The sequence below is a fragment of the Nestor notabilis genome, unplaced genomic scaffold (genome assembly GCF_000696875.1).
Source record: "Nestor notabilis isolate BGI_N333 unplaced genomic scaffold, ASM69687v1 scaffold4746, whole genome shotgun sequence".
In the NCBI taxonomy this organism is placed as follows: domain Eukaryota; kingdom Metazoa; phylum Chordata; class Aves; order Psittaciformes; family Psittacidae; genus Nestor; species Nestor notabilis.
Window position 1 is genome coordinate 8575 of NW_009932213.1, and position 25771 is coordinate 34345.

The 25771-nt window shown below is 42.3% G+C and overlaps 1 protein-coding gene across 1 annotated transcript; it reads right to left on the minus strand.

Moving 5' to 3' along the window:
- Window positions 1–4375: 4375 nt before the first annotated feature.
- Window positions 4376–25626, minus strand: UBTD2 (ubiquitin domain containing 2). The gene is made up of 2 exons (XM_010016251.1): window positions 25388–25626; window positions 4376–5146 (listed from the first exon to the last, which is right to left on the minus strand). The coding sequence occupies exons 1-2, from the start codon at window positions 25560–25562 to the stop codon at window positions 4749–4751; spliced, it is 573 nt and encodes a 190-aa protein (XP_010014553.1). The 5' UTR covers window positions 25563–25626; the 3' UTR covers window positions 4376–4748.
- Between the last annotated feature and the right edge of the window lie 145 nt (window positions 25627–25771).

The following is a 25771-nucleotide window of genomic DNA, read 5'->3' on the forward strand; positions in this document are numbered from 1 at the left end:
ACTTGCAAGGCAGACCACCAACATCTTAGTGGGTTTGAAGCAGATTTCTTCTTTTCCCAAGAAAGCTGCAGAGCACACGGAGCTCATCCCCCCACCCAAAGCAAATCTGCAAAAACACCTTTCTCAAACAGTTCTACATCCTGCTCCAGAAGAGCACAAGCTGTCCAAGAGCTGCCAGCCATCATCCAGGAGGGAAGTCAGAATTACAGGGGAACTGGTGAAGGGCAAAGGAAAAGAAGCCCCATTCTCTAACAGAGACTATTGACATCTCAACGTAACAGGAGCTGAGCAGCGCAGTGAAAAAGCCAACAAATCATTTTTTTTAATGTAAACATTCTCTGCATAAGGTGCAGGGTCTTGGATGTCTGTACAGTGACATAGAAAAGAGTTTGTAAAATAGACATCGAGTCAGAAATGTAGCTACCACTTTTGCTTCTGAAGAAGATAGAAACGGAGAAACATACAGCATTCAATTCGTCAACACTTACACAGCAAAAATGCTTTCAAAACTCCATGGCTAAAAGCATCCCACCATTGTAACAAAGATTTTTTTTTTTAACAGTTTTTAAAAGGTTTTTACATTATTTACTAACAATGGATATATACGCAGAAACATGTCATACTACAGCAATACTTTATCAATCAGCCATCTGCTTACCAAAGGTTATGCACATTGCCACGTGCTGCCTTGTTGCTCCAAAGAACCCCCCTTTTCTCTCCTCCCCAAAGCCACTTAGGAACTTTATGTGGAAGGCAAAGAGGAGCTGCATTTTGTTTGGTTGCTCCTCGGGTAATGTTTGTTGTGGCTGTTGTTACTACTTTTAGCATTGGGGTGGCTATTAGAAAACTCAACTTATTACACTGGGCACTCATATACTTTAGTTTTCAAAAATACTTCCCAGATGCAGAGAAGCAAAGGCTTTCAGAAAACTCCTGAAACAGTTCTTGCAGCACAGCTATTTCAAGCTGTGTTTTCTGCACCAATCAACTGAGGGATCAAAGAGCCAAGGTCAAACTTTTTGGTTGTGGAAGATGACTGTGAGCATCCTTCTGCAGCGCACAGAGCAATGGACCTACAGCGTATGGGGCTTTCCTGAAGTTCCCTTGCCCCAATATATAGACAGACTGTGCGTGTTTGTGCCTCTCTGCTCTTCAAGCTGTTGAGGAGTGTGGACCTTCACCATGTTATTACTTCTGGGTCAGTTAGAAGCAACAATAAAGAGTATAAAAATCTGAATCACGTCAGACCTGTCGCTAACATGGTAAAAAACCGTTATCTACGGGCAACAGTTCATAGCCAGAGCTAGTGAAGAATGACACAAAGGGCTGATGGGCCTAATAAAAAAATAATCCTATTACTCCTCACTTGTCTGTACTTGGCATTGCAGTTCACAGCTGTGTGTGTTAAAAAACCTGCCACATTTCTGCAATTATGCCCAAGATACCCCCTGGTGCTGGCAGCACACCAACTGGCAGGCCAAAAGGCAGTCCTGGCCATACTGCCAGCAGTGTCAAGCTGCAACACACACTCACTCTGCAAAGGAAAGATGCCCACACCAGCGTGCCTCCACCCATCCTTGCTGTGAGCAGTGTCCACCATGCACCAGTCCTTCTCACCAGGGCTGCCAGCTCAGCAGCAGTTTAACACTTGGTTAGTTTCACTCCAGCCTCTTCACTCTCTACTCCGCTGGGTCATTAAACGAGCCTCCCTTCCTTCCCTCCTCCAGGCACATGGGAAGCCCCACTCTGCCCCAGGAACCGCTCAAGGACCATGGGAGCCCCAGCCCAGTCCCCTGCATTGGTGTTTAGGTCCAAGACCACCTCATATGACAAAGATGAGGCATTTCAGAGACTGCTGTCTCAAGGGAAATTGCAAGCTCTAGTTATATATATGGGATATGTTACTCAACATGCTGTATGCCTTCATTACCAACATTTTTTAAATATATGCTTTGAAACTTAGAAATCTTTCCTAATACTAATCCTGTAAATTGTTTCCTTTCTCCAGCTGGGTATGTGCTCGCCTGTCTTCGTACAGAAGAGGATAAAGTCTTCACTTTCAATTATAAAAGTATTTTACCACTGAATTTTTCCAGTTACAGATATGTGCTTAAGGGATGGGGGCTGTTAGAGAAAAGAATATTTTAATGAACCAATTCTCTGTTCTACTCAAAGCCCCCTCACAACTCGGCCTTCAGCTCACCTTGCCGCCCAACATAAAAGCAATTAATATAAAACATGGTCATCTGTGATGGCATAATAAAACTGAACCTTTTCCAACTAAGAGGGAGGAGAGGGAAAGAAGGAGCTCTCCCTGACCATACACATTGTAATCTCAAACCCAGTACAATTACTTGAATGAAAATAGAGAAAGAGTAAAATAATCAACAAAATGTATCCTTAAAAAAAGAAAAAAGGAAAACAGTTGTATGTATTGTAGTGTTCACAGTTACAGAACTGTCACCCTGGTTTGCTCCTCCTTTATCACAATTTCCCCCTTCGAGAAGGGACTGCAGGGAAAGGACATCATAAAGACCATTTACACAGAGATGTAAGTTATGCCTCACAGACAAGCAGTGTCTTCCTGGCATGAAATCATCCTGTGCTCAGCAAAAATCCAAGAGAGTTTCAAGCTGTTTACAGACCAAGTACTTTTTTTCCCCTGTGGAATGAAAAAGATCTTGGTGGTAAAAACACAGTATAGGAAATCAGATTTGTCTTAAAAAATCCCAAACTTCTACAATAAAAACCTTTTGTTATAGATTAGCATTTATCAGCTTTGAGTTAATCTTTTAGAAGAAGAAAAGAAAACCAAGTCACTTTGGTGTTCACACAACAGAGAACTGATTTTCCTTTACACAGCTCTGCCACTGTACTTCCTGTACCAAAGTGGGGCTAAAGGAGCTGTCGGAAAACCATAGGCTTAATAGAACACAGGGACCAACAAGAAAGCTCTGTTTATTTGGGGTAGGGTGGGAGATGCATATAACATCTGGATCTATTTTCCAACCATCAATGTGAATTCTGCGCCTGCTTCCACCTGCTGGGAAAGCATTGTGATATTGTACAAGTGACCACTGGTCATTCTGGCTCTGTGCTGATGCTCATGGAGCAAGAACTCCCTTCGAGTCCCAGAAACTGAGTTCTAGGGAATTAATGAAGAAGCAAAAGTAACAAGTCTAAAATCGTCCCTGTAACCCACCAGTTTCACTAGCAGACGAGAAAGAGTTGGGACAACTGTAGCTTCAGACGATTGAGAGAGGGAAGACAGAAACCCACAAAACATGCTATTCGTATCTGAAGAGCACATTTGATTTTCAAAGAAGTTATTTCAATGCTGGCTGGGAAAAAAAAAAAAACAAACAAGAAAAGTAGAAATTGTGTTTAAAAGGTTTGCTCTCAACCAATGGCATTACCAGACAAGGGTGCAGAGCAGTCAAAGGAACACAGAGAGCATCTCTGAGGGAATAAACAATTAGATCTCTCACCCCCAAATATGCTCTGATTCAGATTTTTGAGACTATTAAAGGATTTGTCATTTGCTGAGAGGGCTCCTCTTACATTCCGAAGGGAAAGCACTGGCTGTGAAACACCACTGTCGCATGCTGGTGAGGATACCTCCAGTGGTCCTGGCTGGAGAGTCACCAGAGCTAGAAGACTGACTGCTGCTGGAAAGGACGCTCACACAAGCAGCTGAAGACTGCATGCCGTCATGTCCTCCTTACCATATTCCAGGCTTTGTGCCCTCTAGGAACTGAGCGGGGGAAGTTGCAATCCATTGCATCTGGGTGTAACTGCAGTTTAACCTGCACCTATTACATTGCCATTTGACAAAGGTGATGCACCTAACACTTAAGCACAGACCAGCACATCACTCCCTTCAGCTAGCCTGATCACAGCTTGTTTCAATGATCCAAGTGATGTACAGGAATTCAACAGGCACATGCTCAGGTGCCCATGAGCCAGTAAACTTTAGGCTAAATCAGTCTGGTAGCAAGTAAGTTTACAGTACAGTACAGTACATGAGAGTATACATTGACTAAGTTATTGCCTAAGGCTCCAGTGGGCTGTCTTCCCAGCTCGGGAGCCTGCAATGGCACAGGACTGTGTTGCCACCTTGGAATGTACAATTGCTTGGTCTGAGCATCACCAGGAACCTAAGACCCCAGCCCAGCTCCACTGCCCAGGGCTGGCTGTGCCTCCGTGGGGCCTGGGTAAAGCCCATGAGCTAGGTCAAACCAGAAAGGATCCCTGATAACAGGCAGCACAGGACCTATCCACAGCAGCTGAGATTCTTGCATGAACTGCATGTGGTGCTGACATGAAACGTTATAAACTGATGAAGGTTTTGTTTATTAAGTGAAAGTGCTCTCTGTTGCTCTGGTTCCATGGATCAGGACACCACCTACAGTTTGAAGAATCGTTACATATTTGTATTGTTTAAGTGAACAACAATCTTCTCCCTCCCTCTTTCTACCTCCTGTCTTTTCCCTTCCTCTTCCCGCTCTTTCCTTTGCCCTTGGCCTGTGCTGCTTGCTGTCGTGTTAAACATGAGATCAGGCAAACCCCGAAGGCCAGTTTACATTTTCATGTTTTGTTTTTGCAGCTCTCCATCACAGATGGAATTTTTGCTGGTCATTTCTTGGAACTAAGCCATTAGCAGGACAAACCAAAAGAAGAGAGGGCAGTGAAAACAAACCCCATGACAGAGATGGAGGCTAGAAGAATCAATACACAAGAAACAGAAATCAGTTTTCCACCGGGGTGGGATTTGCTAAGGGCTGGCTCACGATGACTTGCACCACGTAGTCCTTTGGGATTTTCAGCTCCTCCAGTTTCATTTTGTCTGCCAGTGGCCTGCCTGAGAAGAACCAGCGCTGGCTGCTGGGCTCCACTCCCTCCACTGCATGCAGCCGCCTCTTCATGTGGTACACTGTGTCCATGCTGCGGACCATGAGTTTGAGGTCTTTGCCTGTGGACAGGCGCAAACGGAGCTGGCATTCGTGTCCTGAATTGGGTGGGGGATCAGGAATATCCAGAGTCTCCAGGTCACCCTTCTCCTCTATCATGTTGATAGGTGGGGCGAGGCAGTAGACGGGAAGCTGGTACCGGTTGCCCAGTTCATCGTAACACTCTGTAAGAGCACCTTTAGGAGATAGGAAGGGGGAAAAGAATGAGTATGATCGTACTTTACATTTAACATTGGAGTGGTCATGCTTGGAAGCATTTGCCTTACTGTTGAACCATCAGAGTGAAGAGGTCTGAATTCAGGCTTTAAAGGATTGATACAAAAATCTCAACTTTTCATTAAAAATTGCTTCACCTTGTTTCCTTGTGGAAACTTGGGGTTGAGCTAAAAGCACCCCCTCTCCCCCCCCCCCCCCCCCACAACACAGACACCACATCCCCCGCACCCCCCCCCCCCAGATAAACCAGGGTAAACTTCAAAAGCAGCAGGAAGGAAGAGACGAGAGAAGACGACATTCTCCCTACGTGTCATTTAAAAGAGTAATATTACTCTGGGAGCACAGCCTGAGGTTCAGAACCCATCCTCTGAATAAGCAAAATGGCAAAGACCAAAGGCAAGAGACCACTGTGAAAGAAACATTTTGTAACCTCTGAAGCATTCAACAACTGCTGAAACAGTTTCATATAGGACCCATGTTTTAGCGAGCACTGCCAGAACAAACATGACCACCCAAGTCAGACAACTCTGCGGCTCCGTTTGGAGCACGGTGTCACCACCGCAGCAACGACAGCCAGCACGTACTTTATAGTTGCACAGCATCTCTAACTCTCATATTCAAAGCCCTGATGTTTCAAGAGTGATTTGTATTTCCCCAGACCTCTGAGAATTTCCTCAGGATAATCTGGGTGTTCATGTTAGAGATGACTGGGCAGTGGTGTTGCTGCCTTCCACACCGCATTCCTTCTTACTGAAAGGGTACCACATGCACAAACAGCTTGAGAATTATAGCACTTACTGAAGTAACAAATGCAAGATGACTTTTTCCACAGTACGAGACACACTTTATAAAGATATTTATAACCTGGATAGATGGATATGCCCTGCAAAAACAGCAGCACAGTTTTCATGTTTTAAAGAGTTAGAGAAGGCTGAAAGCAGAGCCCTGCTGCAGACAGCACAGCTCACCTCTTGCAGCGAGACAGGAAATCGAGATGCTGAGAAAGCTGCATCCTAAATCACAGTACAAGTCCCTTCTCACTGTGGTTAAAACCCCCCAGGATATTCAACCCTCCAAGCAAACGCTTCTCCCCCGTTTTGAATTTACCTGCTAGAACAAACTTCCACATTTTTGCCCCTAGAGGGGGCACATTCCCTTGCAAGATTACCCATCCTTTTGTAGTTGGAAATGCTTGAGGAGGAACGAAGTCCTTCTGCAACAGAATATGTAAAAAACTCTTTTGACTCGGCAGTTCTGCACACAGCACCCAACTGCTCCTTGTTAAAAGTTAGGGGTGGTTTTTTGAGTTGGAGGTTTTTCATGCTGACAAGGAGCTGTCTTAAACTTGGCTGTTTGATCAGCACAATTACTGCAATATAAAATTCTAACTGGGGGATGTACTGTTGTCACTCAGCCCACTGTGACAGCAGCATCTTGTGCTGGAAAACTTTCTTTTAGACAGAAACACCCCTTTTTTAAGGATAATCTGTGTGGATGAAAACACACAGAGGAAATCTTTGGCTAAAAGATCAACGTTTTAGGTGTAGCTGCTTTTGGAGGCTTTTCTGTTTGTATGGGTAGCACCAAGGCAGCTAAGCCCTGAGATTTATTGAGAAAATAAAACGAAAAAAGAAATCCAGAAAAAAAAATATAGTTATACCCCTGCAGTCCTGTATCATTTATGAATCTTAGAGCAAAATAGCTGTTATCAAAACTCTACTGGATCTATACCTTTCACGGTACTTTGTGTTATACAGACTAGAGCCCGAAGTTCCCATAGTTCAGTTCCACTTTACAATGTTAATTTCATTCTGCACGCCTGATCTATTTACTAAATGTCACAGTACTAAACTCTAGATGACATTCATAGAAACAAACAGATGTTGTTTACTGGTAAAGAAAAATCCAGACTTCAACAGCCTTTACATTTAGACTAAGCAATTGAACTTGTATCTTTCTTCAAAAGCATATATCTTAATAGAATCCTCCTACTTCAGAATAGCGTATCAAAGGGTTAATTTTAGATACTGTGGGTTAAGCTTCCCAAGGAATTTCTTCATCATTTACATCCTTGCCCAGCTGAACTAACATCAAGGATAAAGCATGTGCTATAAACACTGGATTGCTTAATCATAATCAGATAAGCAATATTAAAAAAACCCTCTGAAACAGCAGCTAACTTGGAGGTCTGTCTTAAAAAAAAAAAAAAAAAAAAAAAAGAAAAAGAACCATTTGCCAATAAAAACTGCATAGTCCCATCCCAGACTGAGAAACAGCTTATAACAAACTGTTAATGTAACAACACGTTACCATAAACCTCACCAGTAATCCCATTCTTCCACTCATACTTGTAAAAACACCCTGAAGACTCTCAAGTCCCACTGCCTACCACCCAATGGCTTTCAAGACTGGATATACTGATTAGAGCACAGAAGACGACTACTGTGAGCAGAAGAGACTTTACAATGCACCACCTCCTTACCAGCACAGTGCCTGTTGAAGGCCAAGATGAAGCCCCAAAGAGAAGGTGAGATGTTGGTCCTCACCTTCGAATAGATGTGGAGCTGTGCATGCACAGCCTGGTCCTCTTCAGCCAGCTAATTCCCACTGGGCTTTGGGCTTTCTGAGGCTTTCACTTACGTGATCTCTGGAGAGAGTCAGACTCCGTTACAACCTTCAGGATGTTGTAAACCTCAACAAACTTAAGAGCAGAATGTGAAGGGTTGTATCATGTTGGTTTGAGTTCAAAAGCAAAATGATGGCTGCATGTGTTCACCAGAAGGCGCGGTGAGCATGGAGCTATTTTAACTGATGAGACAAACACAACTTATCAGAAAGGAAGAGAGAAAGTGGTTGAATTACCCACAGCCAACACAGCGAGGCCTATCTCACCAGCCAGATGGCAGCTCTTCACCGAGGCATTCACTGCAGCATCCTTTACAGAGCACAAAGCATGCAGGAAATTAAACATCCGAACTACAAAACCCTTTGTAATTTTGCTGTTATAATTGAAAACCATGTTTCTGATCCTTCCTGTGAGATACATCAGCTTGGGTCACACAAGTTATTTAACAGGAAGGGGCACTAAAAGAATGTCAAGCTTTTATGAGAAAACAGAGAAAAAGAGAAAGATTATTATTATTTTTTTTTTTTTTTAGGTTTCCCCGTTACTTAGGCAACCACCCTCACCAGCCAGTTACAGCATAGGAAAGATGCAGCCTCCCTTAAACCAGAGGAGGAAAAAGCAATGCAAACAGAGGTTTGGCAGCTCAGGCGGGCTAGAAAGAAACCACGTAGAAGGGGCAGATTTCAAGAACAAAGCAGCAGAGAGGATGGGTGGCTGACATGCATGTCTAGGTGGAGGATTCTGTACTGGATGTATGAAAGATCAAGATGTTATAACAAGATCTTACAATGATATTGAGGAGAGGACAAATTATGCTTACCAATACTTCAATATATTCTTTGTATATTTAAATACTCCCCTAGATGTTGACATGACTGTAATAAACTTGGACATGAAACATCCTGGTGGCATCATGAAGAACTGCCTTTAAGGAAAGCCATTGACACAACCAAGCAACACCCCCCCAAAACCCTAATCCTCTCCAACCTTCTATCATTCAGACTTAAGGTGACATGGTAAGGTACTTTGAGGATCTCACTGACCAATTCATTATCCTGAAAATTTCCCAGTTAAAGACTTATACGGTCAACCAAAGTCTTGAGTCATTTGGTACAAGTGACTGGAACACAGTTATGGAGTTAAGTTTATAGGCTTGAATCAAGTCAAACAGAAGATACAATGCTAGAATCACAGCAGATGGGATTATTTTGATATTTCGAAAGTAGTATCAGCTTGGAGACTGAGGAATTCTGGAAGGAGCTGCAAGGCAGAGCTTCTTGTTGGTTGTTATCCAGGTAGAAAACAGCTTGAGAGTTTCAGGCGGAAAAATAAGCAGATGTGATCATCAAGCATTTGGAATTGGAACATTTTGAAATGAACTGCCTTGCAGGCCATAAAACTTTGTTTTACTGAGATTATTAGGATGGTGATATTTCTGTGGATTGGTAAGGGAAAACACTAAAGGACTGGTTGAGATAGCAGGTCAGAGTTTGGACTAGAAATTTAAATGACATGAAGATAAACTTGCAAGGTTACTAAAACCAGGCACGTGTAACCACCCTCTTCTAAAAATGTAAGAAGTTTTAATGCATTTTAATGACATTTTGGCATTTCTTTAAAGCTGCATACCATTCTCTCTTCAGGAAAAGCAGCAAATGTATTGTTTCTGCTTTCTGTTTCTTTAAGATTTTGAACAGGTTTGAGAAGGATTGCTCAGAAACACCCAAATCCTAAGAACTGAGCGGATTCCATCTCTTCTTCCATTCCTCAGACAGACTTGCTGCAGGAAGAGAAATTAAGATGACACAAAACAAAATCTAGCATTGCAGTGAGACTAGCTAATTTAAGGAGTTTAAGTTTCTGTGTATAACACATTTGCCCAAGGAACAGCTGGTTCATTTGTTTTTCTTACTGAAAAGCTCCATTTTAAACCCAAGCTGAGCCTTGATTGCTGAACAGACTGGCAGTAATAGAGCTTTCACCTGTTGGTTTGAATCCAGTATAGGTCTCTAATGCCTGAAACTCATTATGAACATCAATAAACAAGCGGGTCTTCTTCTGGGTCCTGCAGTACCGCAATTCCTAGAGAGCAATGACCGAGGCAGAAAAGCTGAACTATCCCTTAATCTTTATTAGTCACCAATTCTCAGTCACAGCTGGGAAACACAGGATCTTAGAAGAAAAAAAGACGTGTACTGACGTCAATGGCTTGTGAGAGTGGTGAAGGATGACTGCTCACTACATGAAGAGGATCAAGAGAAACAAGTGAAAACATGCATTGGTTTGTTCCAGCTCACCTACAACCATCACAAACTGGGAGGAGTTAACAGGGGAAAAAAAGCAGCTCTTTCACATTAAACTCCGTGTAACTTAATAATGACTGGAACAGCTTAATGCTGCAGTCAACAACTGTAGCTCTCCCATTTTCCGGAGGGCATCGTGTGGGAGTACTCGTGCAAGCCTGTGCCTTGCACCACACGTAGGGAGCACAATAAAGCAGCTATAATCATTAATGAAGCACTTGATAATAACCCACATATATAATCCCCCTCCCATGCTTCTTCCACACTAAACTTCCATGGGCTATGCAAATTTAACTACCATAAAGCTACTGTACAAAGCCTTTATAAAGGCACATGCTTGTCTCCTAAGCCGCAGCACAACTGCTTACACAACACAGCTCTGCTCTCATCTTCAGCCTCCCTTTGTTATAAAGAACTTACTCCAGCTCCTTAAAGAATGGGGTTTGTAGATAATGGATGTTAAGCATTTCATAATTCTCATTTCAAATTCACTGAAAAATAGCTCTTCCATTATAGGAACATTATCAGTCTGGCTCAATTCCACACAGGAGAACAATTCCCAGAGCCAGCAGGAGATCCCAGGGCTTCAGGAGCTTCTTGGTGAGTGGGCACCAGCTCACTCCTGCTTGCAGCAACTGGCACAAGACGGGAATTGTTCTTGGTGCACTACAACATGGGAAAGGAAGAAAAAAGATACTCTGCCTCTGTAATCCTCTCACCCTGTTCTTTGGCAGGCAAACTACCTTGTAGCTGGTTCGCTGAATCAGCCATTGCACTGCTTATGCTCATCTTCATGCTTGGATGTTCTTCGGAAAATCCTGGCTCACCCAGGCTCCAAGATCACTGACAAAATAACACACATTCAGCTGCCTGGAAAGGCTCTGCAAGGCAATAACCTGAGACATGCTTTCAGAAGAGTGTTGGACTACACAGATTCTTGTGGTCCCTTCCAACCTGCATGATCTTAACTAGCTGCTTTTACTGCAATACTGTTTTAAAGAGCAAATCCCAGTTGCAATATCTAGCCAAAGATTCCCCATGTATATCTAAGTCATCCTGCTTCAACCGCCCTAGTGCTGAGCAGGTTTGTGAACCAAGCTGGCAACCTCATGAGTAAACCATTCTTAAACCAGTTTTGCAACTCATGCCTGCACACTAGCACGGGGAGGAAACCCCAAACCGCTACAACCGAATCAGCAGTGCCTGGTACCTACAGAAACCAGAGGGCTCCTGCCCTGCAGAGAGCAAAGCTTGCCCTCCAAGATGGCATTGCCTGCACTCATGTGCCAAAGAAACTGAGAGGTATCTGAACAGCGAAGCAAGACAAGGGGTTTGAACAGCTCCTTCTGCACTAATCCACTGGCTACAAGGTTATGTGCCATCGCTGCCCAGTCTGAGGTATGTCTCATCCATGAGTTGTAACTGAAAGCCAATCTGTCTGCATACCACTGCTACCTGTTTGTCAGAAACCTTCTGTTTTGGGTTGGATTTTAGGGAGGAGGGGAAGAGGAGGAGAAAGAGGTGTTTATTCTGGGAAGAGGCTGGTGCAGAAATGCAAGGTGTATCTCTGGGCACAGCGATCTGCTCCCTTTATAATAGGTAAGCATGAGCATCAGTTAATTTATTAGCACTAATTAACTAGGCTGAAGGTGAAAAATAATTATCAGAGTCTTCTGAAAGACAGGAATTTCTGCACTAGATAAGCAAGCCACTTCTCTTCAAATTTTAGCCACAGTTAGCATGTGTTCATTCCTTACTGTCCCTGCTGTGCTGCAGGGAGAGATCAGGGCAGAGAGAAGAGAGGGACATCTGGGGACAGAGAACGATCTGGGAAGGAGAATGCTTGTAGGAAAGGGGGCTCAGGGCCCTGAAACAACTCCCTCAAAATTCCTCTTAAAAATCCTCACTGATGCCAACAGCAGCAGTGGCAATCCTGTCAAAAGAACCGGGATCTGCAGCCCCACCATGCTTGCCTTCCAGAGAAAGAGGGGAAGCCAGAAAAGAGGGGAACTACACCAGAAACCTCAACATTTGACAGCAGTGTAACTTACAGAGAGCTAATTCTTCCTTAATACAGTTTTACTAGAGCACAGATACCTACAGGTTATGCAGTTCAGGGGCTTTTCATCTGCTCTGGTTGTAGCAGACAACTGAGACACCCATCAGGCTGGTACACACCTAATCCATAACGTAGCTAGGGACTGCCAGTTACTGGGCCAGGACCATAACAACTATCAACTAAAAACAAGAAAACAGTGAATTTTAACCGCTACCATGGGTTCAGAGGCTGGTTAACCAGTCACCAAGTCACCTTTACAACAAGCTTCCCCATCTCTTTCCTTGCAGACTTTTGCCATGATACAAACTCTAAAGCAGACCAATTCATTGGCAAGTTGTTCTTCGTCCAAATAGGGTTTGATAGAGAAAGTCAATTACGTATTAATGCTTGGTAGTTGTCATGTTAGCAATACCATATGTACTGCCACTTCTATATTGCTCTGTAACACTTGGATCTAATATTGCAAGAAGGTAACAGCTTCCAAGAAACATTACATCAGGGTTCAAAGATGACAAGTTGTTTTACTAATGAAGTATTCATGTACTATTCTGCTTTGCATGTCATTAAAATAGATGCTTGTCTAGACAGGCTTCTTAGATAAAAATAAAAAATCTGGTTGGTAAAAGAGTTTCTCTGTATACCCTTTTCATTTACAAATTTTTGCTTTCTTTGGAGGTCCACAAAGCTTTTCCTCTGCTCCCCTTAAAACAGACGTGTAAAAGTCTTCTTCTGATCGTAAGTTATGGATGTTTGACAAAGATGCTGCAGAAAGGCCACCAGAAAACATAGCATACTAGCTCTTGAGGTGGAAATGCTTTATTCTTTCACAAAACGGGAGAAGCTGACGTTTGGTCTGCGGAAGTTCTGTTAATCCTAAACCAGACCTCTATATTTACAAAAACTCCATCATCCTATGAAAAGCAACATGCTTTGTGAGCACTGTTTTCAGCCTGCACAGGAAAAAAAAGTCTTCATGGGACTTTTTACATAATAACCATATACAAACCGTAGCTATTCAAGTCTTACTTTCCTAATATGAAAAACTACTTTGCTATTTCCAGTTACTTCTGGAAAACAAGTAACTGCTATGCTATTTGCATTTTACTTTAAGAGGATTTTCCTTTACCTAAGATTGGCAGGACACTAGTGATCACTGTGGACCCCGACATCACCCAGCAAATAAACAAGAGCCTGCTGCACTCCTTTCCAAACAAGACAAAAGGCGAAAATAACTTTAACTCTGCTTGAGACTAATGTCAATAAGTACAATCCACTTGTCCTTAACTGCTTGCTCTACCTTGGCCCAAGTCTTGTAGCCACCTAAAGAAAAAGTATGTCCTTTAGCTTCTCAAGTGGAAAAGGCACAGTCTGACCATGCTAAGAAGTCCTGCCCTATATAGGGAGGTTCAATTAGTAACTAGTGACTGCAGCAACTCGAGCTGCTCCATCTTCATCGCATGACCACCATCAATGTGCTTAACCTTTGAACAATCCTCTGCCCACCACAATGCCCACTCTGGGCAGCAAAATATTTGAGACTTCATCTGAGCTTGAAGTCGATATGGATAGAAATTTGGCTTGAGATAGCACTTTGAGCAGGTTGTATCCATGGACAAGGAGTATGCAAGACACCCAAGGTCTGGCTGAGCCCCTCCTTTAAAGTTGCTTGAACTGAGGTTGTTGCCGAACTGAGGCACTTCGAAAGACACCAACTCTTTCAGGAACACCAATTTTAGGGCAAAACAGTCTGTCAGTTACAGTAGTAAGCAATACCACCTCTGAATATCACCTATTCACATGGAAGGCAGCATCTAGGGTGCTCTCATTGGCTTAGATTGAAATTTTCAATAAGGAATATATTTTAAACACTTCATATTTCTTTTTCTCATTTTACTAGAAAACAGCAAGGGAGATGAAGCAGATATCCAGTTTCAATGCTGTAAGTGGTCAATGATGGAGTAAATATCCACTCCCAAGAAGTATTTAATAAAAGTAGACATCATGTCTCGAATACTATCAGATACCAGAAGAATATTATTCATTTAAAACAGACATGATCCTGTCTGAAAGATCTGCAACACACAGATCAACAAGCAGTCTGGAGCTTCTTATATGAAGAATTTTAAACATTCTCTTGTCATGAGTCCAGGCTTATTTTGTTCGTTTAATGGCCATCATGCAGAGTCAGTCTTATGGGGTTTTTTGTAGTTATTGTTTTTCCTTAAAGGAGTTAGCTGCACTTTCTTTGTCACACATTAATGGTTAAAAACACCCAAAATGCAGGTCTGAAAACAGTGTTGTACAGTCATCCTCACTGCACTCAAAAAGGCAAATTGAAACCAAAGACAGGAAGCAGACGGGCATATGCTACCAGGGGAAGAGACTTGAGAAAAGTCCAAGCAATTATGTTGATTAAACTCCCCAAAATACCTTTCAAAAAACAAGAGCAGAAGTTAAAAATATTTCAGGAAAACAACTGTAGGATATAGCCATAAGTGGGTTTTTATTTGAAGGGTTGATAGTTTCTAACCTGCACTTAGGTATATAAATATTCCAGCCAGCCACAACTGCTTTACATCCTGGTGATTTGATTCAACGCTCCATTCGAAGAAAACATGTAAATCCAGCATCCCTCAGAAAGGATGTTGTGCATCTATTTTAAAAATATTAATCACAGCAGAAATGACAGAAAGCATCACCTTAATTGTAGGTCTGGACTGAAGAGGCTTTTGAGAAAACAGACCCTGTTTCAAGGTTAGGAGAAAGCCAGTGAAGCACAACAGCATGTGTCCTTCAGTAGCACCACCAACACACTGCACCCAGAATGGCAGAGCGAGCTTGTAATGTTCCTATGGAACACACATGAACCAGCAGCTTCAGAATCACAAACATCTCAGTGTCACAAGCACTAGTGAAGGCTCTAAGGTAAGTAAATCAAAGCAATTCCGAAATTTGAATGAGTCTCTTCATCTTTCACAGTAGCCTTTTGCTTTAAAGCAGCACAAGGTGCCTTTTCCATTGTGAATACACATACTTATTCCTCAATGTCTGTGTACTGGCCCAAGCCCAAGCATGTTAGCTTTAAGTGAATGGGAGGAAAGAGCAGGAGATCCCACATAATGATCTGGAACTTCCAAGAGGTCGGAAAACAAAATTAAGATAACAGAAAAAGGTGCACCATTAGAATAAAAGCACCTCCAGCACTGATACACTATCCCAATTCCAATGATTATCTTTAACTGCCTCACTGATTAACTATTGTCATTTCCCCTCATTCTCTACTCACAAATCTCTGTGCTCAACTTTCCACCACGCGCTATGCACAGCAATTGCAATGTGGAAAGAACATGAACATTGGCCAAACGTTAATCTGACTGTTGTTTGCTTCCTTGAGAACATGAGGAACACCAACCCTATGGAGAACCTCCTGGAAAGCGCTGCAGATGCAGCCTTCCTGCATGGAATTCTCCAATTAAAAACCAATTTATTGGCATTTCTCTAGTTTCAGTCAGGAGATCTCCTGAACAGCTCACTTTTACAAGAAGCATTTCTCTAATGAAAAATACCATACAAAACACACAGTTTTATTTCAGCCACAAGCTGCATGGTGACAGCCTAGCAATATATAATACCCCAAGCATCTCTTCTTCTCACTTCTAACCACATCCCAGTGGAGCACAGTCCTCCCAGGACACAGGGGCTACACCTCAGTGCTTTTCAGAAACCTGGAGGCACACTCAGTCCGCAGGATGGAAATTAATAATCCATTTAATGGTGGTGTTAAGGATCACTTCAGTTCATGGTAGATGAGGGTTCCTCTGCAGTGCACTGCATTTTAAAATCACTGCTGGTTTAACACCCTTCTCTTTTTAAAACACATGCAAGCCACTGGTTGTGAAAGTAAAAGCCCTTCATAAATGGTCCCTTCCCACAACTTCTGACTCTAGATGTACAGATGTTTTTCTGAGCAGCAAAACCATCCTAGCAGGTGCCCATTGAGTCGTCCTGCTGTAGGTGTGCACAGCTATACAACTGGACAGGGGAACTGACAAATGTCAAAAGACATTTTACACCTAGAGATGCTCACTGACCCTGCTCAGCATCCTGCAGTCCCATAAAGAGATGTGGAAGAGGAACAAGGAGGTTGTGTAAAGGGAAGCAGGCAACTTGCTCTGCTGCTTAAAGCATTCAGTGTCCACAGCCCTGTTCGGGATTGGGAAGCCAGATCCACTTCGCCAAAGTGAGAATACACATTCTGCTTTCTTCCATGCTGTGCCTCATACTTGAAAGAAATGCTCAACACCCCACACACTCCAAAGTCACCAGTTCTCAGTACTTCCCCTGCTAGGATGTACACTCTCCCCTCCAAATACTAACAGCTCTACAGAAGGGACTTAGCAAAGTAGGAGCCCCATCCTGTCGTACAGTGTTGCCTTCCTGCTCCCTTGCATCCCTCTGACTTCCGAGAAAACAATCCAAGGAATTATATCAAATAAAAGAAACCAGCAACAGCTAGCTTTGCTATTTAGGAAAACTTGTATACTGCTTCACATAGAAAGAAGGGTTTCTCTTCCTCAGTTTATTTTGTGCTTTTATAGGCATCTTCACAGTAACACTCAGCTTTCCATGTGGCCTTTTAGAATAAAAAGCAAAGCAAAGATAGGACAAAACAAAGCTGAAGAGGAAGAACAACTGCTCGTGAGACTCCATCAATGCAGGATGAGGTTATTCCCATTAACTCTCTGCCTCTCTCGCTAGAAAGCTTTCAAAGAGGAAATGGGGAACTCAAACATAAAATCCAAACCAAAGGTTTCTCCAAAGCTTTCAACTCCCAGCTCCAAAGAAGTTACTATGAATGAAGGTATTTCTATTGCACTATAGTTTATAAATTAATGCTGCAAACTTGCCCTTTGTCAGTGTGAAGGTAAACAAGTGGATTGCTTTTAAACATCCAGGAACTGAAATAATGTGCTGTATTTTCAGCCAGGAAGAGCTGTTTTCTCACTCATATTTATAAATTGAGTATCTCCTTGAAGTTTCAGTTTAAAAAGAAAAATGCAGCTAAAGCTGCCAACTGTGCAACAGTCATGTGGTGAGACTTTAAAGACTTGACAGCACTGTTAAACCAAATGACAACAGTGGTAAAAGAGAATGAGAAACAAGGCTTTAGAGAAGGTTTAAACATTTTGCAGTTTGCATCTACAATTTGAATCCTCCATTACTTTTAAAAAGGACAACAGAAGTTGAAGTAATTGGTGTTATAATTGATTTTTGCCTTTTTAAATTTCACATGGCTCAAAGGCAAAACCGAAACAATTCTCCTGCTTTTACCAGACAACCTGCTGGCAACTGGCCAGTCTTCAACTGTGACAACTACAGAGCAAAGGGACCTTTATAAGGACTTTGTTCATGCAGCAGGGCAGCAGCACATCTGCCCTTCCCTAGCACTGCATGCTCAAAGTGCCTCCCCGGAAAAAGGCATTTCTGAAGAGCAATAAGCCACCCTTCCAGGCATGCCAGCTCAATGACAGACAGCAAAAATGCTGAGAATCAGAGCTAAGAGGTGGCAGAGCAGGAGATGCCACACTGCTGGCTGTCTCTGAGTAGCCACTGGGAAGCAGATTGATTTCAGTGTCTGAGCAGGGAGCACACAGCCTGGAGGCCACTGGTTAAAGATCCCCAATTTAGATGGAGTCTTCTCATGAAAAAGGAATTACTGTGTCTGAGTAGAAGTGAAACAGCCAGAGCATCTCAGAGATCTCTCAGCAGCATGAGGTTCTTTCTAAGGATAGGGATGGCAGAAGGAGCACACATGATGTTGCTCCATAAAAAGGATTTTTAAGATGAGTTGTCTCCCGAACAGCTTTGCCGGAGCCCAGAGCAGGTACCCATCCAGCAGCTGGACAGTAGTGTTTCTTTTCACACTTGTAACATCCTCATGTCACGTCCATGCTTCAGAACAACGTGATGGTGAGACTGCAACAATTGGAGTGGACAAAACTTGAGAGAGGCACCGCTGAAGCTGGGACCGCAGCCCTCGTCCAGAGCATCAATCAGTGCTGTGCACACATGGAGGCAGGAGATATCAAAACAGTGGGTGCAATCTGGTAAAAGCTAGACTCAATGTATCCACTAACCATTTTAGCAAAGATAAACCTAAGGAGGGAACTTGGTATCAACACCTTTTAAAAATAGACACTGATGTGTAGAAATAAAAACAAAATACAAGCACCCTCCTAATGCACACTCACGTTCTCAGTACAAGCAGCAGCAAGCCTGATACCTTGCAAGACACCAGCAATTTTGGGAGGTTAATCCCCTGTTTCTAGTATTTTTTTAACTGAAAAAAAAACCCAAAAGAGAAAATGCTCCTCTCAGACTAAGAACTTCTCTCTGCTGAGCAGAGTTTAGTACAAGAAAAAAACCCAAACAAAACAGCCCACAACCAAAAGCGGAAAGAAGAAAACCTAGTAGTTACAACCATAAGTTTTATGATGCTCGCTACAGATTTGAGAATTTCCTTAACTCTTACAGCCTTCATGCTCATCTCAGTACTACTGCTGATCATATTGACAGATACACTTTGATAGTCAGACCTCCCATAGCTTTTGTAACTGCTGAAATCTAAATTTAGACAGCCACAGTCCCCAAAATACCATTCATTGGCGTTTTAAAGAGACATTAGAGAAACCTGACTGAGCATTCTGTACCCACATACAAAAGCACATTGTTCAACAAGGTTTCAAATGTGTGTGGACAATGTAACACATTACAGAAAAAATATTCTGTCAATACCAATTAAAAAGCCTCTTCAGACAAATGAGCTACTGAGAAAGCAATTCCTACAGCCTTAAACCCCTGGCAAAGGCTAGGCAATGGTATAGTAGCTTGCAGGCATGGGTGGGAGAAAAGAAACCCACAAGGATCTTGTGGCTTAACAGACACCACTTTACAGAAGTGGAGTCAATTTAAATGCTAAAGATACCATGGCAAAATTTACTGTACAGATTCTCTCAATCACAGATTCATCGATACAACAGTGAAGTCCAATACAGCCATCACAAAAAGCACTGTAAAAATTAGAGAGATCCACTTCTGCAGCTACTTATTTTCCAGGAGACATACGTTATATGGCCAGTATTAAATGTCTATGATGCAATTTTGTCATAGATATATCCAAATTATTGTACAAATTTAAAGACTAACTCCTGAGAGCCTGCTGACTACCTTCCACTGCTTCTTTTCCCATCTACGGCTGGGCAGCTCGCTTTTAGCAATTACTGTTTTGAGAGCATGGAAAATCAGCGTATGAGATGGATACACAGGGCTCATTACAGAAAGCTCATTTACAGTAGCATCCCATTATTGGCACTCCCATGCAGCACTTCTTGGATGTTAACAAAGATCAAGCCTGTGACATGAGAAGCCTTAACATTCACAAAGGAGCAGGGTTTGGCAGATATCCCCATTTAACAGGCAAAAATGCCACAGCAGGTGTATTTTCTAAAAGGTGATACACAAAGCCTGCAACAGAATAAAATCTCTAATCATTTGAATTAGAGACCATGCTTCAACTTGATTTAGAAAAACTAAGTCCGATTTCACTCTTGGATGGTATAAAGAACCTGTCTTCTGATATAGGATCTGGCTTTTATACAAATCGGTGTATATGCCTGTGATATATAATACCTTTTATTAAATTAATACAAAGTGGCATAGCCATTAAAGGCTGATACAGCCTTAAAAGGACTGCTGGTACTTGGATGATAACTTTCCCTCTCCAGGACAGAGAGCTGTCTGGTTCCTCTTCAATACTAGCATTGAATGCTATTTTCATCTTTAGTTCCTGTTTCTACAAAAATAAGCCACCATGACCACTCCTGCCATTCCTCGTTCCAAGTCATATGCAACCTCAGGTGGTTTTCCTGTGCAAAGGAGGGTCTATACGCCCTCCTCTCTCCCTATATACAAGGATGAGGCTGGTTTGGATGACTATCCTACAGTGATGGCATACACTGCTCACGTTTCCGATCACTATTGTGTTCCTCAGTCCTGCACAGAAGAAGAAAATGGTATTTTGCTTATGGTTTGCCTCCACCACTAGTACAGACTGGTTGACCATCCACTCTCAAACACTGAGGACAACTGCTTTAGGCAAATCCTGTATTTTGTGCACCAGCCTGATCTTGGTATTTAAACTTTTCATAAAACTACTGCAGAAAAGAAGTTAGAGCAAGGCAAAACCTGTCAGCCTGAATTTTCCCTAAACATTAGAACAATCTCAGCAAGGAAACAAGGTAATAGCATCCACTGAACAAAGTTAATAAAACACCATTGTACTAAAGGTAACATGAACAGTCTGTCAGCGCTAGGCAGCAAAGCAGCACACCGATGCACACCAATAACCGGTGTGCCTATGAAACACTTCGGGGCATAGGCACTGCTTCTGTTTCCCAAAAAATTTCAATAATTCTTCTTGAAGACCAATGGGAGAAGGTGAAATACCAGCTGCAGCAGGGAGCAGAACTTTTCCAATGCTTACAGTGATTTACCTAAGTAGGATATACACCTCCTTGGGACTTCTCACACAATGAAGGCAATCCTTGCTAAAAGCAACACTGACATCTTGCCATCCATGCTATGGGCTGCTCTCCTGTTCACCCATAATCGTACTGTTCCATCAGCTTTAGCTATTGCCCTCTCTCCTCATCACCTTACATTCCCAAGTTCTTGAGCAACTGCACAAAGTCCTTCATTTACAAAGAAAAATGGACTTTTCAGGATAGCAAAGGGTCACTTTCCTTAGTGAGTACAACTGAAAATGCTCACATAGTACTAAGTACTAAAATGAAACTAAACAAAACAAAAAACCCAACTCCAAACCTGACCAATAAGGAGCACATGCATCCTGAAGGCCTGGTGAACCCTAGTGCTGTACTGGGATGCAGCTGAGCATTATAGGATGGCAGGTACCTGAAGTGATGTAACATGTCCTTTCAGACAGCAGCAGTCTCCCAAACCCCAGTGCACACAAAGGGAAAGCAGTGCATAGTGGATGCACAACTGCAGGCACAGCCTGTAAAGCTGCTCTTTAGAGCAGGGAAACATCAAGCCTGAAGGCAGCAAATACCACAGTGTGATATAAAGCTACAGCTCAACAGGGAAAAAAGAGTATTGCTGGAACTGGGGAGTTGTGTTTGGACTGGAGTGGGGTGAACAGCGGAGGTGAAGCATGCTTTTCCTCTATACCACTGCTGTTGGCTTTGGTTTGGGGTCATTTTTTATGGTTTTCTGTTGAATATTTCACCCAAAGGAGAAGAAAATGCTCTATTCACAGCAAAGAACATTTCAGTAATTTCACCTACTTTTCTTCAGCATTTAAGTTAAATACAGCCCTGCTTTTCATGATCTCCAGTATTATATGCAGTAAATGTGACAGTTCTGCTTGCACACAAAGAGCCAGCACTGCAAGACTACTCACTGAAAAAGCATGCTGCGAGCTACACGAACTATATTTTAAGGCACAGAGAAGTTAACTGCTCTCCAGCACAAAGCCACTGCTTAACAGAGAGGCCCTTTTACCATTCAAATGGCATTAAAGGAGTTAAATCCAATATACTGGTAACTCTGCGACAGAAAATTAAATGTCCATCCTGAAATTTAAAAACTCCACTTAACCCCAGACAGATTCCAATTAATATTAACTACTTTCAGGACAAGTTCAGCTCAATACTAACATTTGGTGTAGACCCTAATAAAATACTACACACTCCAACATTTCCTTTTCGATAGCTAATAAGTATGTAAAACTGTTCTTCATTAAATTTAAATGGACTCATTAATAAAATATTGAGGATGTGCTACTTTAAGACATCAGGGAAAGAAAAAAGTATAAATTGGCGATAACGTTATTTCTATTTTTAAAACACATCCCACAGAGGCACCCAAGATAGATGAGAAGTGCTAAGCTCATCCCACAAGCTTATTTATTTATTTAATGCTTCTTATGTGCTATTTTTAACCACAGAAGACAGCAAAAGGCATCCATTAGAAAAATTACATTGGTTAGAGCCTTCCTCACACAGGTTAGGTAAGTGAGAAACCTGGCTGAACACAGTGTTACGATGAGATGTGTTTTTTTCCTCCCTTTCCTATAGGTTTCTGGAATAAAAAAGCAATTTTATTTTTGCAGCATCAGCTAGGCCAGAATCTGTATCTGCAAACCTCTGTCAATCCTTACTCATTTCCCTCACCCCCTCTTCCCACTCCTTTGCTTCCCGCATGGTTTAATTTTGTAAGTAATACATGGCTTGAATGCATAGAAATGTGCTTACCACACAGGGACAGTTAAAATGTAGATGTATGGGTTTGGTTTGGGTTTTTTAAGCTTCAGTTCTGCACAAAGGAAATAAATGAGAGGAAATGCCATACTCTCATAGTATTGCATCATTTTGCAGAAGACTTTTTCCTCTGGGAGAGGAAAAAATTAGTTTAAGATCTTTCAATTTTTTTGCAGTAAAGTTAAAGGAATTTATCTTTGTTGACGTTGGTTTTCCTTAGAGATCAAGATTCTTTGGTGAGCTAAGAAATCAAAGGAAGAATGTGTCCCATCCTTATCTGTCCCACCACAAATACAAATTTTCATGTACAAAAGTGCCACAGCTACACTGCCAAATTATTTACTTACAAGAAAGAACCTCTTGACTTAATTCCTCCATGCCATCTTCCTAAATGGTTGCTTTCTTTGGGGAAATGCAGAGTATTTTCATGCACAACCTGAGCAGCAGATTTTCCTTTATCCTCCCATTTGCAGAACCAAAGCCTAAACTCCACAGAGGCACTCCAGCACTTCTGAGCTATTTCTGCCAGGGTTTCTGGTGGAGCAGAAGACAAAATTGCTCGTAGACATTTAGGTGCTATTTCAGGAGCCTCTGCAAGCATTCTGATTCTCATCCTAACTTTGCTACAGAAAACGCAGCCCAACTTCCATGTGTGTTTGCTGCCTGGCCAGGTAAACAGCTACAGACGATAAAAAGGGTACAAAAAATGAATTTCAGATGTGACACAGGTCCCCTGTAATGCTCCAGGTCCCCACAGAGAGCCAAGGGCAGGGTGGGAGGACCAATCATGCTGAGCGGGGGGCATGGCACTGCTCAGAGTTACATGGGTCAATCTAGACTGAGGTGTAAGTCAGGTAGCACAGGACTGGACAGTTAATGCATGTGCAGCAGCTGGATTTCTTAACATCTATTTTCCCTTCTTTTTAAATTTTCCATAAAGTGAGTTTTTTGTAAAAAGAAACCACAGAGGTTTTTGGTGTCACTCAGAACAAGGACAGTTTGTTTCTTCTACCTGCCTGGAGATAAGCTTAGTTTGCTGAGAACAGGCATTACTGAACCCCATAAATGGAAGGCTTTGATTCATATAATCTGTTCATACATGGCACTAACAATGCTTGATGACTAAGAAATTCTTGAATTTCTAAAAGAAGTAGCTTTCTCCATAGTGGGAAGGTCACATTACACAGAAAACTATGCAAGCAGCACACGACAAGTGTCACCAGTGGAAAGCTGAAGACAAGGCAAGTAACGCAATTTTCAGGGTACAATAATCACTACTAAACTCGAGATCCTGGATAGATATTCCAAGTATTCTCTGTATTTGGAATCCTGCCTCAGGCCAGGCGTGGCTTGGCCAACAGAGCCTCTGATACAAGTTTGATTCCTGACTTACTTCTGAAATATTCTGAATATTCTGCATGTGGGCCATAGAAAGAAGGCTGCAGTCTGCCAGCAGTAGGCAGGACCCCAAGCAAATTGCCTGCTGAAAAAACAAATTTAAGACTTCACATACTTCTTTCCCCTTAAGTACTACATTCAATTACATTAAAAGGCTAATTTCCAGGGCACGGCATCCATCCTACATTCCTCAGGCTGCCCAAAGAGAAGAAATGCGAGTTATCTGCCCAGTTTCAGATTTTTGCTTGAAGCCAGAAACTGCAGGGACTTAAAGCCCGAAACACACTTACAAATAAGCAGTTATTCAAGAAACTAAGAAACATTATTTTTAAAATTTGGGAGTGTTGTCCTACATCCTCCCTTCTTGTGAGGAAGACAGAAACACAAGTGACTCCATCTCAGAAACCAAAGTCAGACTGGGGCAGACAAACTTCCCGGCAGGCTTAAACTGTTTAAACTTTCCTACTTGAATAAAATCCTCCACAACTACCAGTTGTTCTGCCACTCGAACGAGCACAAGCAGAGACCTGACATGTCAAACAACTTCTCTGCAACACTTGATGCCATAAGTTTAACATTTTGTTTGGAAGTGCTGTTCATACGTACACTTGTGCAACGTCTACACTGAATACGTAACACCACCAAAATAGCTCATTACCAGGTCTTGCCCAATTCCATAACCACATTAACTTATAGCAGGGACATTATTTTTCTCCCTCCAATGGATTTGGCCTAGAATGTGTACGGACTTCCAACAGGACTGTGAAAGAGGAGATCTGAGATCTCCTTGGCATTGGCACGTTCTGAAAATAATTGACAAACTCCTCTTTAGATTTACAGCTACTACAGAAACAATTTCCATATGCGTAACTGCCCTTGACAAAAACTCCCTCACTATCAGTCAAACCAGCAAAACACAAGCCTCCTTGAAAACAAACAGCGATCTGGAGGATCACAATAGGTTGCCCATGAATTATGGAAAAGCCAGGTTGTGTTGCAGCGCTGGAAGTTTCCACCTCTCAGTGACATTTCAGACATCCTGACTGTTTAACAGGAGTGGGGAAAAGAACATGTTAAGCCACAGCTGCCAGCAATATTTCACACTTTAGTATGGGAAAAGACACACAGATCCCCAGATCCATCCCTTTCAAAATAAATACATTGTCAACTGTGACTTCTTCAGGAAACTGACATCCTAAACACCACCAGTAAAAAAGAAACAAATAGGCAATGTGAGTAGTCAATCTCATGAAGACTAGTTACCACAGAAAGCAAGGTACAGGATCTTCCAAATCATCCTTTTTTTGCTTCCCAGGAGACTCTAGTCAGCACATACAGAATGCCTTTTAAACATGTCAGGAACAAGTTCATTATCTGATTGCACACGTGTCTCATTGATTTTCAGGTTAAAATCACATCTGCCTTAACCTACTGTTACACTTCGCATAAGCCACATTCATCTTAGATGAACCTACCATGTGGTAGTGTTATGTTTGCACCATCAATGATTGCTTGTGCCAGTTCATGATCATTGCTCTCAAAAGCATGTGCAGCAGCCTTGAGGGCATCCCAAATCTCCTTGCGACCTTCGAAAGCTGGTGCTGTGTCCCAGAACTCGTCTCTCTTGCTGCGCAACTGTCCATCTGTCATGGGGTAATCACTCTTCCATTTTGGTTTCTCTTTTTTCAAGGGCTGATTACGACCAAGAGCAACTGTGGAGGAGAGAAAGAGGAAGGGGAATTAAAAAAAGGCAATAGCACAAAATCACTGAAGTGCCCCTTGGTTATTCTCTTTAGGATCTACTGAGCTGAAGTTCGCTTTTGGGCAATCTTGATCCTTTTTTTTCCATCCTCTTCAAG

Excerpts from the sequence above, each read along its gene's own strand:
- UBTD2 (XM_010016251.1), bottom strand. The coding sequence starts at position 25,562 with ATGACAGATGGACAGTTGCGCAGCAAGAGAGACGAGTTCTGGGACACA. Across the intron at positions 5,147-25,387 it reads AAACATAACACTACCACATG|GTGCTCTTACAGAGTGTTAC; the intron begins GTAGGTTCATCT and ends TATCTCCTAAAG.